Source organism: Pempheris klunzingeri, chromosome 12 (assembly GCF_042242105.1).
Source record: "Pempheris klunzingeri isolate RE-2024b chromosome 12, fPemKlu1.hap1, whole genome shotgun sequence".
NCBI classification, from domain to species: Eukaryota; Metazoa; Chordata; class Actinopteri; order Acropomatiformes; family Pempheridae; genus Pempheris; species Pempheris klunzingeri.
Window position 1 is genome coordinate 18,380,109 of NC_092023.1, and position 18,401 is coordinate 18,398,509.

The following is an 18,401-nucleotide window of genomic DNA, read 5'->3' on the forward strand; positions in this document are numbered from 1 at the left end:
GTTAACAGGAAGGAAATCAGGTGGAGCCTCTCTCACCAGAGGGGATCCTGCGCTAATGTAACCTAAAGCTCATGCAGCACTGTGTTTTACATACATACCTGCATCTCACAGTGTCAGTTTTTAAACCTTAGTGGTAATGGGTCCATTTACGGCCCTGCGCATGATGCATATGTATTGCCCATTTCAACTCACTTTTACTGCCCCTGACAGAGACCAACGTGACCCTGGAATGTGGTTATAAAAGTAATTGCTGAGGATTTTGTTGGGACTGTGTTTGTCAGGGAGGGTGTAGAGCCTGATGCAGGGGAGCGGAGCGACTCACTGCAGGGTCCACTGCATCGGAGGGATCGTCTGATCCAAGAGAAGCGGCTGGTGGAGGTAACCTATGCCCTACGTTTGAATGACACTGTTGCATTTTCTTGCCTGGCTCATTGACAAATGGGGGAAATTTCTGTTGTGCTCGATATTTAATTTAGAATGGAAATAGTGGAGTAACTAATGTCACCATTATTATATGAAACTCCTAATACTAGATAACAATACTGATACATGCAAATCATTTATAAAAAAAGGCCTAGACCTTATATATATAACTATTCCAATCATAGCTACTGTAAGAACAACGTCATGCCCAACACACATAGAGACCAGAATAGTAGCTAAAGTGATGAGTGATGCAAGCATCATAAAGCAAACTCCTGTGCAGGAGGAGATAGCAGAGCTGCAGCAGAGGCTGACGGAGCTGAGGGACCGCAGTCGGCGCCTGGAGCAGCTGACCCGGCAGGAGGAGCAGCAGATGGAGGCCGAGGAGCTGGAGGGCTCTGTGCTGAGGAGCTGCACCGTGGCCCAGCTCCGCGACATGAACAGGATCCTGCAGGACCTTGTCACCTCTGAAAACCGCACGCAGATATCCGTCTCTCCCCCACCCTCCATGCTCAGGTCAGCGTCACACACATGTAGTTCCTTCTTTAGCCAAAGCTTACAGTGTACAATCTGACAACATGTTGAAAGACTGTTTCTTTTATGTGATCAGGACATGTGGAGAATCAAATCATAGGCACAGGCACCGAGACACCTCAGTGTGATGGGTTCCTATTGGTTAGTGATGTCAAAAAAATATTTGTTGAGTCTGAACCTTGCTAAACACCATAACTGTGAACATAATTAGCTGACTGGTCCATCACATGCGTTGCCTATTAGTCCTATTTACTATTTATGTAGTTCTATATATTATATACATCATATGAGACACACAAAATAAGCCTCAGATATCTTATATACAGCATCAGAGAGCTGCAGGTGTAGAATAATGACGACAAAGAAGAAGAATATTCTGAATTCTTTGACACTTTTTTTGTGAACACGTGCACTTCTCTATCTATTCAACATAAAAAAGTAGGTTAGCTTAAGTTTCAATGGAGTGGAGTCAGTCAGTGCAGTCAGTGACCAGCTGGGGCTGCTAGAGAGCCGTGAGCAGTGGTGACACCTCATCAGCCTGTGAATGTTTGCCCTGTATTATGTCATGTATTTTCTTATCACTAAATGAGCTCGTTTGGACGAGGATGTGTCAGCGCAGATACATCATTTCACTAAATCTCTGCCTCCCAGCTTCATTCATCCTCTGACAAACAGAGCTGCCTTTTGAATAAATCTTGCAGCAGGGTTGTCTCATCTTGTGCCAACAAAGTACAACCAGAGTCAAAATCACACCATCATGTTTCAACCCAAACAACATCTCAGATAACTGGCATCTGAACTGGAGATCTTGACAACTGAAGAAGTACATACAGATTTAGCATTTTCAAAAAGCAGCTGAAATGGCAGCAGCTTTTGGATGTTTGGGAGGGACAAACATGCAATTTTTTATGACACCAAGCTCCTGTGCCTGTGGATGCTGAATCCTAAATTGCTTAGGACAAAAGTGCCTGCTAAACGAGCATAATGTAATGCAGTAATTTGTAAGACTTTACGAGGAATGATTTGTTTATTTTCAGGCTCAGCGAAGATATATCGAGCCGCCACAACTAGTTTTTCTTTATTCTGCGCATCCCCTGTGCCCTCAATCCTCTTCTCTCACACCTGCTTGAACCTGCTTTGAATTTTAATGGCTTTTCTCAGATGCAAATGATTACTTTGCATCATATCCTCTGAAGTTAATAGCTTGCAAGGGAGCGCTGTGGAAAGCCTCTCTGTCTTGCCACCCGTTAGAAAGACATGTAAATTGTACTTATCGCCTTCTCGGTGGTGTGACCCACCATCACTGGCATAATTTGATATCTGACATATTCTCACCCCAACTGGAACACATTTATTCTCGCGACTGATTGAAATTGCGACCTCAGATTGGATATTCAGCTGCACATCTCCGGGTGGTGGGCTTTGGGTCCTCATGATGATTGTGTCGCAGTTCCCTTACCAAATAACACAGGACATGTCTGTCTCATATCAGGAGTTATTTCCTTGTGGGTACTGGATTAAAGAAATCTATCCAGCTGCAGCCCCACAAAAAAAAGGGTATTCTGTAACGCAGATGCTCAGAAGCGACATTTTACTCTGACTCACCCTGAACATTAGCTTGAATAACATGGAAAGGGCATACTGATTTTTGTGATATGAGACGACTGGGACTATCTCAAGGTGACTGTGTTGTGCAGAATGGATTTTATGCTGCTTTTCCCCATCTACTAATTGATTTATATCCCTGTCAACAAATAATGTGACCTTAATGGTTTTGTCCTATTTGCTTGTTTGTATACATGCACAGAAATAACATTACTGATGTGATGTTCTTCCTCAATGTCTGAATTGATCATCCAGACAGTTAAATGTAATGGACCAGCACGTTTCCAGAAAACACATACATTTGTTGATGTTTTCTTTTCAGGTTGCCGTTACTGTAAGAACATTAGAAATGTCAGCCTACTTGATGCTGTGTATCACAGGTCAACTTGAAATGAGTGATTTTAGTGGTAACTAAGAACACATTAACACTTTATTTATTGCGCAATGTCTTGTTTGTTTAATTGCAAATATTTAGGGTTTCCACTCTTTAGAAGTAAAAGTCCTTCAAATTTCCCCCGAGGTGAATGTAGACTAAGATTAACATGAAACCAGTATTTTAATGCTGTACCTGGTCCAGGTGGCACTAAAGTCAAAATATTTATTCTTCACTGCAATGGAATGACTAATTACTGCTGTTTAAGCTGCATGCAATATCAATCCATTATCATTTTGGTGGAAATTTGACCATTGCATGTCACTAACAATATTCAGTTGTTGGGTTCCCTTGAAAAAATGTGTCTGTAAGCGTACGCCTGTTTTTATTTAGTTTTTTAATAAACTGGACCTGGTCTGAATGGAACAACCAATCAGGGTCAGCGTGCATGTAACTTGCTAATCACAGTGACTCTGAACAAACAAGGGCTTCCAGTCCACAGAAGGAACAGGCAAGCCATGAAAAACATATGAAGAGAGAGGTAAAGTGACGAATAAACGAAAACAGATATAGAGAACTTAGAGATCAGGTCGAGCCCAGTAAAAAAGACGTAGACAAGAGGCTCGCCCAGGAGGGGGAGGGAGTGGAAAAACATGACAGGATAGTTAAAGACCAGGAGGAAAAACGCCAGTGCAAGCTGGGAAGAATTGATAGAAAATGTCCAGTACTTTTACTACAGACTAAAACAGGTGAACTGTGAAGGTTACCTCTTTTTTCTACAGCTAAAACGATTAGTTGATTAAAGTAATGCTTCAAAATTTTGGGAAAATAAGTTTATTCACATTATTCTAGAGAGTTAAATGAGATGATCAATACCACTTTTCTATATGTCCACTTGATACATAACAACAGCCAGCAGCCAGTAGGAAGTCACTGCACCCGGCCAAGACATAGTCACACAACCCTCATTAAAACCTCATAGAGCATTTTCACTCTCCAGTGTTCGTATGGATAAAACAATATTTATTAATTACCGAGGATTTAGAGATGCTGGCAGAGAGGTTGTTAGAGACAGAGCCAGGCTAGCTGGTTCCACTCTTTATGCTAAACTAAACTAGGCTTACCAGCTGCTGTCTGTGTGACATGAGAGGGGAGGCAACTTTTTCATCGAACCCTCTGCAAGAAATTGAGTAATCATATTATCCGATGATATTTAACTTTTCCTTCTCTCAGAAAATTAATCTTTAACAAATTTGATAGTCGATCAATTGTTTGTAATTTTTCTAAAGCAAAAATGGCACAAGTTATGAATTTTTAAGCATTAGGTCTTAAAATACTCTTATGTTTGCACGCAGTCTAAATCAACAGTTTCCATCCTAATAGATGGTATGTAAACCTCTTAGTCTGGTTGTTTATATCTGCAGGTTTCTGCTTGAAGTTTTTGCTGTTTATGTCGAGTGTTAATGCGAGGATGTAGACTTCTCAGTGAATAATTAATGCCTGCATGTTTGCTCTTATCCACTGGAGAGGATCTTTTAAGGCATTCCTTTATAAAAACGATAAAAGATTTGGTAAGTCTCTTGATAGTTGATAAACCAGATCAGTAGACAGCCACAGTAAACTGGTGGTGCAATCCCCCCATTTACATCTATTGATTTCACTTGGATTCCACAAAAGAAAGAAATCTTTTAGTACTCAACTGTAGTATCTTTGTTTCCTTTTTGCAGACTCCAGGAGCAGGAGCAGGCATTGAATCTGTCCATCAAGGAAGCCACTGCTAAAGTAAGCCACTGTTCCTCTGACCCTTCAGCCTGCCTATGATGGCTCAGTGCGCATGAAGATCAAATAAATATTAGAACATAGAACATTGATGAATATACATATTGAATGTCAGTCTCTCCGTTTGTGTGCTGTGAACTTTACAACACTTATAAGTTACTTCTACTACAGCTGTTAGAAATACTCCTGGCACACTTTTCTTTTGCCGTTTTATCAGCTATGACCAGCAGCCTGTTTCATGTAGGTGTAGACTGTATATGTTATGTGAAATACCTGTTGAGTTGGCTTGGATTTGTTGGGTTTTCTATGTGTGTCAGTGATGTATTCCTGTGTGAATGGCTTTGCCTGCTTCCCTTTTATTCTCTTCTATATGCTGTGTCTCTGGAGCTCCCTCCTGCTCTCGGGGGTTTGCTTCTCCTTCTCGCTGATCTCTGTACACAGATCTCTGCAGCTCTGACAAGACAGAAGCAGCAGAAATGTGTAAGGACAGGTTGGTTTTAGGATAGAAAGAGAGAGGCACAGCGGGGGGCAGAGGGCTCGGCAACCTGTTCACTGCTACTGTGTCCTTTAGAAACCCATCATCAAATGGCCGGTTGTGGCTGCACTTCAGTAGAATTTAAAGGCTTTCCACGAAGAAGCACTCCGGCAGAATCACAAGATTATCCATTGTTGTGTTTAAATGAAAAGTGTTGTTCCTAAGTGAGATATCCACCATGTAGAAAGTGGCACACCTGCTGTGACAAAATGATTTCTGGCACGAAAGAAACTTTTGCTTTTGACTTTTTCAAAACCGACAAATAGCCTGATGTTTTGAAATCAAATCAGCAGTGTCTGAACTTCTATAGTCTGAAATGCACTCCAGAGCGATTTCCAGTTAATGCAACGTGTGAATTAAAATTATGCAAGCCTGTTAGAAAAAATGTTTTTCTATGTCTGTGGGGGAAAAAAAACTCCCCGTTGATGTTCTGCCTCGACAGCCTTTTCAAAGTGTTGCACATAACTGTGTCAGATTCAAGAAGAATATCAACAGAAAATCCGTCTCCTCGTCTCTTTGAGTGGTGGAAACAGTTCCGTAAAAGGAGGAAGTGCATCATGGGGATTGTATGTGGCTGTAATTCAAAGTGAATACATTGGAAAGAACAGAGGTATATAGGGCAGAGTGAGGGCAGATGGGGGCCAGACAGGCTGTATCAGAAGCCATCAGCTCTTCTGTGAATACTGCAGAGCTTAGGTACTGCATCCCCATCAGGCTAGTGACATTCAGGGCCTTTTTTCCCTCTCTGACATTCTAATGGCATCTTTCATGGAGATTTCACATTTCCCTGTCTATCCACGTGAAAGGAGACACACACACTTCCTTTCTAAAGGTTACAGACAAGGTAACACATTGCCGCTGATGCTCTGCTGTGTATTCAAAGCAGGGCAAGCACAGAAGGACGGAAATGAATCTGTAAGGTCTTGTAAGAATGAGTGTCAAAAAGAAAATGAAAGTGGAATTGGAAATGAGCTTTGCACCCTGTGGGATCCATGTGTCTGCAAAGGTTTTGTTAGTCACTCCCCCACCCACCCCCTCGCTCCCCCACCACTCGTCCTCCACCTCTTCTTCTCCTCCCTCTTTTTCCCAGGTGGTCATGAGTCAGAGGCTGGGCAGCAGCCTGAGGAGGAAAGTCAGCGAGACTGAAACTCAGCTTTTGGCACTGCATGAGGCCAAGCTGGCGGCCATCTCAGGTAACTATCCACTCAACCACACCCCAGTTAAACCCTATATTTATCTCATTTACTTGAATTGCCCACCATTATCCTCACTTAATTAAGCTATTAATGATCGAGGCACTCGTTAATGGACGGTGTGAGCTTAATGTCCTCCTGTGGTGCACCGGTGCAGGTAATGACTTCAGCAGTGCCAAGGAGCTGAAGGCTGAGATGAAGGCGGTGTACCTGGAGCGGGACCGGTTGGAGGCTCTGGCCAAGAGGCTGCACAGCCTCAGCTCTGGAAGCAGCCAGGAGCTGGCCAGGATGAAGGAGCAGAGGCATCAGCACAGGCAGGAACTGGAGCAGAAGGAGGCCAAGCACGGTGAGTCACTGAGGACAGTCTACATCAAGATAAATTAACGTTTTTAATCCCAACGGAGAAACTTTCTGGAGTGTTGTTGTCAGCCTGAGGTTGCCGGGCAACCAGTTTAGCTTTCAGGAAGTTGCTGCTTCCATCCAAGAAATAGTCCAGCACATAAAACCACAACTTTTTCTTTTACACCTTTTATCCTTGTTTACATGATGAGATTCACTGATGACATCATTTGGATTAATTTGGTCATTTCATTAATTCTTCCATTGTTACTATAAAAATTAAAAATTGGATTATAGCAGGTTTAAATAACAATAAAAAGAATACTGAATTAAAAATGCACCATTATGAAAAAGAACACTCAACAAATGTTTTTGTTGCCCACAGAGACACAAACACGTTTGTTGTGTTTTTGAAAGGCACCTCGCTGTCTTTGAAAACACCTTTTAAATATCAATTCAAATGTGAATCAGGAGAGCTCTTTGAAAGCTAAGTCCCCTCTTGATGTTGCTCCACACTGAGGGGACATCAGTGCACGATGACTTTTCTCCCAAATGAAGGAGAAGTGATCTGCTGTCAGTGGGGGCTCTGCTTCAAATGAGTTACTGGTGGGATTGGCAGTTGTTAAAGCAGGGGGGGGAGGAGGGTGGGGGTGCAGGGGAAATGAGCTTTAGATTGTGTGAAGTAGCCAATTACCTCCAAGCCACCCAGTGCACTCATGATGTATCAGTGCTCGCACACTCTCCAACTAGAGGAGATCTGAATGCTGTTTAAAGAAGGGTGTTTTTTTTTTTTGAGGGGGGGGGTGGCTGTTAGAATTGGTTTGGCCTCCTGGCACGAGCAGAGAGATAAATGGATTTTGACGGCACCACCTGCAGTGCTTCTCTCTCTAGTCCATCAGTCACAGGAAGATTTCTAAAAAAGGTCACTTTACTGTCTGAGGCACTGAGACGGGAGGGGGGCAGAGAGGGGAGGGGAACGGTGATGGGATGAGGCCAGAGCAACTAGTAAGAGAGCAGAGACCGGAGTCCCGGATGAATCGGGCTCCTGCTGCAACCCCAAAGGTGTGCACTCAGCCATCTAACAAACGATGTTATCTAGATCATTACGGCCCGTCCCTGCAGTGTCACCATCAGTGCCAAGCCATTGTCTTGTCTTGAGAGTACACTCTGCTGTCACTAGGGGGCAGCCTTTCATTGTTTCAGTTGGGCTGAGATACAGTGAGTTTTTATGGGATATATGGTAATGCAATGGACTTGGTATTTTTGTTCATAAAAAGTGAATTTTGTTATATTATTCTAATAGAAAATTCTTTGTACTTGCAAAAGAAATCATATTTCTTATCCTTCCACCTGTGTGCATTACTCTCAGTCACCTGCCTGATTTTTGTTGCTGAAATACAGTCCAGAACACCTTGATTTGCTAAACAGCCATGGGTGGCCTTAATCTCTCCCCTGACAACCCCCAAAGACACGTCCAAGTTCACCTCAGTTCCCTAAATGCGCTGCGTGCTGCGAGTAATGCTGCTCTCGAGGACACGGAGACTGGGAAACCAGTGACATGCAAACAAAGGAACAGGAATCAGGTGAGTAGCGCGTCACTAATGTGGGAAGAGACGGCAAGTTAATGATTGGTTGTGCGGCTTGCTCAGATGCTCAAGTGGGTGCACACAATATGGCAGCAGGCGCAATTTCACAATGTGTTGCTGACACCAAGTAAGGGGCTCATTAAACTGTCATCCTATTTGGTAATAAGGGGCTGGCACACTCTAGCGGGAAACTGATAGCCCACAAACAGCACATTACCATTTCTTTAGCTGGAAGGGATTAGAAATTACAGTCTACTTCAGAGTCAAGATGGCCTTCCTTTTGGTTTCTGAGGCATTTGTTGCACATGCTAATGACCCTAGTGTCATCTTATAACAGGAAAACCATACACCCAAAGGCCTATTGTCATGGCACAAGCTCTTACGCACACAGTTCAGCTGATACCTTGACGACAATCCATACACATATGTTCAATTAAATTACATATCTTCAGCTTGTTGAGCATCTCCACCCAGCTTACTTTGTGGTGTGGGGGTTTTTGGCCTGGGAGCCATTACGCCCCTAATTGCCATTGGCGCGAGTGCTGATGAATACCAAACCCATTATAGGCGGAGGTTTGATTCCCCACTGAGAGTATAATTTTGTCCCCAAGAGAGATCTGGAGTGGTACTAAATTTACAAATAAATAATTGAAGAGCTGAATAACACGAGTAAATGACCCCCAGGAGTGAGGACATTGAAATGTGGAGGCCGTGTCAGTGTGTGTTCCTCTTGATTTATCAGAGTATTCTGGTAATTCTTATTCAATACTATTGTTAGTATGCAGGCGGTATATTCTGTAGCAGTCAGGTAATTTGGCTATCTGTGATAAAGACAGTAGGTTCTCCACATGGCTCCACTGGAACACATTTAATTAGGGTGTTTTTTTTTTATCTTCTGCTACATCTCCACCCTCTATTCTTTGCTTCAACTGCAGTGTCACCTTTGTTCTTTTTTCGGTCCTTGGCAGAAACTCTTCTGTGCGTACCGGTCCATGTGTACATCAAAAATACTGCCACTCTATATGTTATTAAACAAATGCCATTTTCTCTTAATGGAGTGCCAATAGTAAATGAGAGGACATATATGATTTATTCATGACTCTGCCTCTTTCAGGGTGCTTCTGTTGAGAACATGATGGAACATATGACAGCTCCTCTCCTAAAGAGTGTCTGAATGATTGAGAGCAGTGTAATGGTTAAGTGGACCCGGGAGAATGTTTCCTGGTTTTTGTCTCTGAAGTTTTGGCAGCGTTCATTTTTCCTGTGATTCAGTAGTGGATGTCATTCCATTGTGAATTTGTCAGCAGCACTGGAGCGTCCATACCCATAAGAATTACTGCAAAAACAAAGGGAAGTTGATTGAGGTATTTCTACAATAGCTCACACCACTGCATCAATCAGTTTCTTTTCTTGAAATCCATACCACTCCAATGGAGGTTGAGTTTCATAGTGTTTTACCACCTCTGGCTGCACTGCAAACAAAGAAGGGCTCAAACATGTGTGTGCTGCTGTTGTAGACTCTCGGTCTTGTTTAGACAAAACTCATCCGTGGAGGGAGAAACATGTTTTCATGGCAAATGTATTAGCCTGGTGCTAATGGAGTATCCCAAAGGATAGAAACATTAAGATGCCAGTTTAATGGAGCAGGTGAGCTGCTGAGAGAGTGGCGTGGCGCTTTTATGGTCGCACATTCAGGGAGGGTTTCTCTTTGTTTGGCCCTCTTAGTGCTTCCCAGATTCAGTTATCAAAAAATATTTTATTTTGCAGCCCACAGCAAAGTCGCCTCAGTATAGAGTCTCCTCTAACTCAGTTTACTGTTTGACTTGAGCTATAATGACAGAGAGCATGTCTAACATTTCAGTCAGAGCGATTCAGCACCCAGAACTGAAATATATATACCCACCCAATCACAGATTTTGAACACAAAGCCAATTTTTTTGTCAAATGACTGCTTTTGTTGTGCATTCTTGCGTCGCGCCACAATATGTTACGCCTTGCCAGCTGCAATCTGTGTACTGCTATGCTTGGCGATCCCACAGACTTAAAGCATCATGGGTTATTGGGTGTCTGTCTGAGGTATCAGCCTTGTCCCTCTTCCTTCGTTAGCCGTGCTGCAGGACTGCCGTTAAGTCCAGATACATTCATACAGTGGGAGTGTGTCTTCACATGCTGACTGAGTGTTTGTGTTACCTGCAGCGTTGTCGCGCTCAAACAGCCCGACTCGTGCTTAAACACATTAATCACAGTCAGTGCCTTCAGCTCAATTACAAAGACACACAATTTCTCTTCTGCCTTACCATGCGCAGGCTTTTAGAACGCGCGTATCGGTGGTGTTGCGTTAGCACGGAGCCACTTCTAATTTGTTTGACAACACGAAGGCCTCAAAGATGTTGAGTGCTTTTATTGTTACAAGGCAGCGAAGAAATTACTGCATTATTCACTATCAATTAGAGAGCTGTTCAAATGCTCATAATGCGGCAGCAAATCCAAACACCTCGCCATCGTTAACTTCTGCAGGCTCATTAAAGCTCATAACTTCATCGGGAATTGTGCATGGCTGTTATGTGCCCGCTCTATTTGCTTTGTCTGTCTACACTAGTGATTATTATCATCAGATTCAGCAATTTTTATCAACTTTAGATCTATTAAGCTGAAGTAATTATTCCTTCATCAGTCTCATGAACGAGTATTGTGACCTATATGAAGCAAACAGCCTCTTTGCAACATCCAGTAACACACTCTCATCTTTCAGTAGTGTCTCAGTTCTGTTTGTATTATGAATGAATGGCCTCTTTTCCATTTTGGCCGGGGCCCTTGGCAGCACTCAGAGATGTTTAGCGCCTGCTGAGATCACTGGTGTGACGGGAGGCTGAGCTCACGATTTTTCCCAATTCATCTGTGAAGGCGGCTCTGTGAACGCCTTTGTGAGGTTCCTTCAACACCAAATATACTGCTGCATGTATCAGGGACTAACAGAGTGGCTCTCTTCTTTATTGGCTTTTTTAGGGCCGATTTTATTCGCATGGCCTGCCAGTGACAGCAGCCTCCCGCAGACTATACAGGAAGCAGGAATATCACCCGGTGCTCTCGTTCCACTCAGCGCAGGAGGAGGCTCTGCTGCTTGATGTCTTGTCCAATTCTATAAAGAAAAGATTATTTTCATCTGTCACGCCTGAAAAGGCTCACTAGTTTTGCCACCGGTTGGCATGGTGACAGGATGGCACACTGACTCTCTGCATCTAACTGTATCAGCGTAGAAAGAAATATGAAGTTAACAGTTAATACACTCATGTCTGTATCTCCCATCTTCATATGCCTTTCATATTGACTGTTTCTATTCCTCTCTGTATATCATATCTAAATCTGGCTCTTGCTCTAGCTGGAACCGCAGACTACTTTGTCATCTCGCATCTGTAGATGCTCTGTGCCGTCCAAAGTCAGGCTTAATGCCCCCATGTATAATTCAGTGGCTATCTCCTTGCACGCTGCTTAACGGAGCCGGCATCAATGAAAGTTGACAAGAGAAACTCTGTCAGGTAGGATAGGATCTCACATAGCAATTAGAGGGGTGGTAAGTGAGCTGTCTGGTCCACGTGCACCAGATTAGCTCACCAGATATGTGATAGCTACTCCCTTTTCTCTCTGATTGAGCACATTTGACCACTTTGAATGAAAGCGGGCTCACAGGCAAGATCTCTCTTTCTATGGCACACACGCAACCCCATAAATAGCCTTACTTTCACCATCTCATTACTTCCCTAAAGTATGGACAGGAATATGTGTGTGTTTGTAACTGTGTGTAAGTGTGTGTGTGTGTGTGTGTGTGTGTGTGTGTGTCACAGCCACTTAGTCCCAGACATTTTCCTTTTCTCCCCGCTGTGCCAGCTCCCAGCTTGTCTCATCCTGGAGCTGATGCTGTCTAATAACCACCATCAAGACAATGATACAAATTATATTCCCAAACTTCACTGTGAGTCAGAACACCCAATTAGGTGGCTTTCTCTCTGTGTGAGCTCTAGTCAGTGTGAGTGAGCTAAGTGTCATTACATTAGAGTAGTTTCTAACCATTTTTTGGCCTGCTTTTTCTAACAATGAAGCAACGTCTACTTGTTCCCCTGTGTCACAGTTTTTCAACATGTATTCTTTTAATGTCTTTTAAATTCTGCATAACGTCCCGTAAAACCACAATGTATAATTTTTACACTTACTTAGCACAGTATATATATAATATAATGTATAATATAATAATGTGTTAATTAGGGAGTTTTAAAGGTGCTGGTTGGTGGAATTTGTTCAGACAGAGCCAGGCTAGCTGTTTCCCCCTGTTATCAGTCTTTACGCTAAGCTACGCTAAGCAGCTGCTGGCAGTAGCTCCATATTCAGTGTAAAATGTGAGCGTGGCATTTATCTTCTCAGCTCAACTCTCACCAAGAAAGTAAATAAGTGTATTTCCCAACTGTGGAACTACTTCTTTCACCAACTGAGTTAGTTTTTCCTCTCAGATTGTTCAATATTAATATTTTAACCCCAGTGTTTCGCAAGATAGTAGCAAGGACAAGTCAGAAGAAAATATGCAGAATTTTGTTTAGCAGAATACATTATGTTTTTTGACTTCCTTCCTATCGCGTTAATCATTTCATGACATCTCTGATTTATTTGGTGACCTCTTTCGGGGATCTCGGCCCCAAGCTGGAAACCACGGCACCAGAGTGTGGGAAAGCACTGATTCTGACTGGATGTTTAGATTTATGAGGCCTCCTCTCCACTGGGGCTGTGTGCTTCAGTGAAGAGGAGGAGGGTCGTATTATAACGCTATAGGTTGTGTGTGCACATACATATATATATGCGGCGCAATTTGATATAAGTGCATCCTATTGTGTTCAAAGATCTGCTGCTGCGGGGGGGCATATTCTCATGTTTCATACATGAGCTCATTAACGGCGCTCAGATTGCCCTCCTCTCCATCCTGACTAACACTCAGCCAGCCTGCGTCTGGCTCCTCAGGCACAGCTCACTGCTGGCAGAAGGGCACAGGAAGCAACATAAGCTACCCATCCAACTTTATGCCCCACAGACAAACTGGCACAATATAAGGATCTATTCCATGATAAAATCCCCTTTTATCCTCAGGCCGTCTCCAATTTGATCCTGTCTAAGAGCGGTGGGAATGATCTTTCTTCAATTGTGTGTTTGTCTTAAGAGAAAGCCAGCTGGGCATTTGCACCGAACTGTACTGTTGCAGTTTCTCAGCACAATGCCATCACCAACTGCTGTGGCTACTGCCTTTCACAACAGAGCCCATGTACAATATAGTAAATGACAAGTCAGCTTTAATGGCATTAGAGCTGTGATTTGTTGCTAGGATACCTTGCCATGGCTAATAAAAGTACTAGATTAAGTACAAGTAACAAGCTGTTATTCTCTCCTCTCTCTCCGCTTCTCTGTCCATACAGAAAGCCGGCTCAAAGACAACACGACCAAGTATGTGAAGCTGTTGGAGGACAGACTGCACAGGTAAGATTGCTTTGTACAGTCTTTCTCAGGATTGTGTTTAATACAGAAGCATAGACATAAACAGAGCAACTGTCTCCCAGGAGTTTCCTCTCACCTCTGTCGTCCTCTAACCAGAGCAGCATCTTCCCAGCACATCACCTCTCCCACGACATCATGCACTCACACCTTTTTTCTCATCCAGTTGTCCCCCAGAGCCCCTTACGCACATTTCACTCCATCTCTCACCTGAACAATTTGTCTTCCTCTTCCCACCTTCTCACGTATTCTCTATACGTTTATCTTTTGATATGCCTCTACATCAGCTCAGTCCTCCCCTACTCTGTGCAAACCATTTTAGACAAAACAATACATTTTTCTGTCTGTTTTACTGTTTGTATCTGCGTCTTGGACCTCCTAAATCACAGAGGACAGGTCTGTTGTGTTGCCTGACAGTTATACAACAGGACTGTGACGTGCTGACTGGATGACTTTTTCCGAGCAGAGCGTGTGGAACCCAGTCAACTGGTGACACAATACGTGTGTTTATGCTTCCTTATGGAGATTAGAGCCGTTTAGCTTGTCTCTCCAGCAGACAGAGCAGCCAAGCAGCTGCGATCGACTCTTATTCTGCCGCCTTTTGGACCCATCTCTGTTTTACAGATGGATGAATACAGCTGGTAATGTTATTGTGTACACTGCATGAGCTGAGCTTTCCACTCACTCTCTTTTTTAAGTGTTCAGAGGAGGAAGGTTAGGCCGCCTGGGCTTACTTTGAGCCAGGAAAAGCCTATATTGTCAGAGTTACCATGAGCCTGTCTGACCCATGCCTTGTGTGTTGTGTGTGAGAGGGGGTAGCTATCTGTGCTATATCCTTGGAGAGGCAGGGTCACCTCTCTGGATGGGAGCCAGGAGTCAGTCACACACTGTAGGGCTGTTTGTTGTTGAAGGATGCACAGGTTGGGGTTCTGCATGGTCAAGGGGCAACATGGCTGCGATCTCAGAGCCCAGCAGGGAGGCACGCCTCTGGACCTTTTCTGTCAATAGGGCAGATGGCTGCTTTGTGTATTTTTTTTTCTTTGATTTTTCAGAGAGAGTGAGAGAGAGAGAGAAAGAACCTGTCTGTGCCATACATCTGATATGTATTTATAATTGTATATAGATAAATGTGTATGTAAATGTAGACACTTTATTGCATGTGTAGATCAAGAGTATCTAACCGCATCACCATTGAAAGAAAATCACATTAAAAGGACACCTTAGTGGGTGCTGTGAGCTACTTTTCTTGCTCATCACAGTCTATATTAATTGAGTGGCTCTCCAGTCTTGGATCAGCTTCCATAACCAGAGGGGGGGTCCTGATCAAGTCACAAGCACAGCTTTGGATTTAGGCGAGGACTAGCGGCTTCCACCAGCTCCAGTATGGCACAGTGACACATATTTGCCTTGATTGAACGGACAGTTGTCCCCACATGCACATGTACACACTCACACACTCACACACTCACCCATGCACCCATCATCCACTGTACATTCTATCAGTCAGCTCTAATGTACATTACTGTTGATGGAGTTCGGTGGTGATGGGAGGTGAGGAGGGATCGGGGGGGGAGGGGAGGAGAGAGGCAGATTAGTACTGGTGAGATGTCTGGTCTCCGTGGAGACGGATGGTGTTGAGAAAACCAATTATCTCTTCCTTGCTAAAGACTAGAGCAGGATGTTAGAGCAGCGCAGATGCTGTAAGTGTGTCACCGGAACAAAAACATTTTATTCAGATTAGCAGCACCACACAGTTGTTTAATACATTATGCAGATGTTTCATCAGAAAATGCCTCTTGTATTTTTCCTACATTTATGCAGTCATTTATCATATTTAATGGATACAATACAGCTAGTGTAGTCATTAAAATGCTCAGACAAGAGATTTTCTTAGAGGACATGCTGACAGCATCCAAGCAGGAAAGCTGAGTTAAAAAAAAGACTTTATTATCACCTGCCACTATGTACAAAATCTTGAATGTACATAAGAGAAATGTAAAGTGTTTGAAACAAAGGGACCTTGGTTGCTCAGCTGTCTGCTGCTCCCCAGACATCAAGCCACCCACCTTGCAAACAGTTCAGTTCATCCATCACACCTCATCTAACAGTCACCACCTTGTATTTCACCATATTATTAGCACTTCTCCTCAGCTGGTGTTGCTGCATATTTAAGATGAAACATAACCAGCTCCTTTTTCCTTTTGCAATGTGTGAATTGTGTTTATGGCTATAAGGTATCCTAAACCGTACAGGCACTGATATAAGACTATAGCTAAAAGTGGCATTTTATTATATTCAGCATAGTAATTTTGGGGCGCTTATTTCTACCCCAAATATAGCCCTCTCATAGCTCCATCTTTAGATGGCCAAAAACTCCAGCTTTAACTGAGGGGAGGAGCTGTTTTTCACAGTCTGTCATTCTTGTGTGAAGATGCAGCTGAACATATGGCCTGACGCTGAGTGGAGTTTAGAATAATAGCTAGACACTGTGTGAATCCTCTTTGTGCCTTTTCAGTCTGGAGACTGAAACAGAACTTACTGGCACCAGCAGGACCAGACCGCTGCTCCTTCATTCAACAGTTACATCTAGCCCTTTCTCCATAGCGGTCTGTGTGTGCGTACATAATGCCTTGAGGAGAAAGAGCAGACCTGTCAGTCAGTAGTCCCGCAGGGGGGCTCTTGAGACTGTAGGAGGAGTGTGCCTGACTGTCTCTCCTTCTTATTACTGGGCCATCAGAGGAGCAGCACACCCACACCCTGCCACTGTCAAATGGCAGGCCAAGCCGCTGCCACCAATTAACCCCTGGGCACGGAGTTTATACTGACGGGCACCAGGACGCCACCATCACAGGGATGCTTAGGCGCTGACACGTGTGTGAATTTCCAGCACTTACAACCCCAGTGCAGATGCCAGTTATTTGTAAAGAATTGTGGTCGTCACTGAAGAGAAGCTTTTGTGATAGATGAGGCTAGCTTTGACATTTTTAGAGGAATTTATGCTAGTACAACACCGAATCCCCGCAGAGAATGATTTATGGGTATGTGTGTGTGTGTGTAAGTTAACACATGTGTACCCACCCATATCTGTGTGTGTGTGTCCCTCTACACTTCAGAAGAGACAAATAACAATGGCATGGCTCACTGGGTGCGTCCCCACTATAACAGAATTCAGAAACAGTGGCGTTGAGTGGTGAATTGGCGAGGGCAGGGGGGGGGGTGGGTCGAGCAATTTTTCTATTGTCTGTGCGCCAAATGAAGGTTACAGAACGGCTGAGAGGCGTGCGTTGGCAGGGTACAGAGGTTGGCAGCCTTTTCAGGCAGGAGATGGGCTGGAAAACAAGTGGCATTCAATTTTCAGGGGGCCTCATCAATGAGAGAGAGGAAGGAACAGAGGGAGAGATTAAACAATATTGTCCGGGTGCTTTTTGCTTTTGAGTTTGTTTACACATGATGGAGGAAGAGCAATTTCTCAAATGTAGCTGCACAGCAGGGAGGCACTCTTGGTGAAAATACTGAATATCTATGTCAGATTCTATATAAGTATATTTGTGCTGAAATTAATGTGCTTTTATCATTCTGAGTCGGTCACTGTGAAAATTAATGTTTGTGACAGAGAATCTCTTCCTCGGGTGGAAATCAGCACAAGCAGAGAAATTGAGGACATTTCTTCCTTTAAAGATGTTTGATGCGTCTCACACTGTACATACAAAACCCACATCTTTGTTCCCACATCCTGTCAGCGTCAGTTTGCTTTCTACACAAGATGGATTCCTGGAAACAAGGCTGTTATTGCGGAGTTAAGTAGAGGCAGTTTGCTTTTCTCACACTGAAGAATTTAACACTCTTTAGTGTGGAGCATCTGCATTTTTGTGTATCTCTTAAAAGCATTCCTAACAAGATAAATTGAATTTGGTTCAGAAAGTGTCGTTTGGGACCACAATTATTTGTTATCTAAAGGTCGCTGAAAGAAGAAAGGGAATAAATATGAATATTTGTAAAGTTCAGAGGTCTCAAATGTGAGTCAGAGGAGGCGATTTCATTTAAGGGAAATGGAAAACCTATTTTTGGTAATCGAAAAAGACTTATTCAACTATACTATCCTCCCATCCTCTTAGAGGTACCGTCACCACAGTGGACCACCAAATGCTGTTGTGTCACTGTGGGACACAACTGTGTGCTTTCACACGGTGACCAGCTTAGCCTAAAGAGAACAGGGAACTCCGCTGCTACTTCTCTGAATAATCAGTCAAATGTGTCTGCTTTAATTGTTCTCTTTTGTTTTTACACTGGAAACTTACATCTGGGATGCCACTGAGGTCAGGGTGAGGGAGAGTGAAAAGGGATGGCCGATTGTAACTCAGTGAGCAAATAAACAAAAAGCAATCTTCTTGTCCTCCCCTTGAACTCCTGCTCAGTGACCCCAGAAGAGACGAGCACTTCTAGGCTCTCTTTTCTCTCTCTCTGCTGCGGCTCTTTGAAGAAAAGGGCAACGTACCAGGAGGACA

At 43.5% G+C, this 18,401-nt stretch overlaps 1 protein-coding gene across 1 annotated transcript in view; it reads left to right on the top strand.

The window, feature by feature from the left end:
- Positions 1-18,401, top strand: part of disc1 (DISC1 scaffold protein) — a 37,427-nt gene that overhangs the window by 7,973 nt on the left and 11,053 nt on the right. The window contains exons 5-10 of the mRNA XM_070840710.1: positions 282-378; positions 707-939; positions 4,663-4,717; positions 6,340-6,442; positions 6,600-6,788; positions 13,821-13,881. Coding sequence (XP_070696811.1) covers positions 282-378; positions 707-939; positions 4,663-4,717; positions 6,340-6,442; positions 6,600-6,788; positions 13,821-13,881 — 738 coding nt within the window. The remainder of the gene's footprint in view (positions 1-281; positions 379-706; positions 940-4,662; positions 4,718-6,339; positions 6,443-6,599; positions 6,789-13,820; positions 13,882-18,401) is intronic.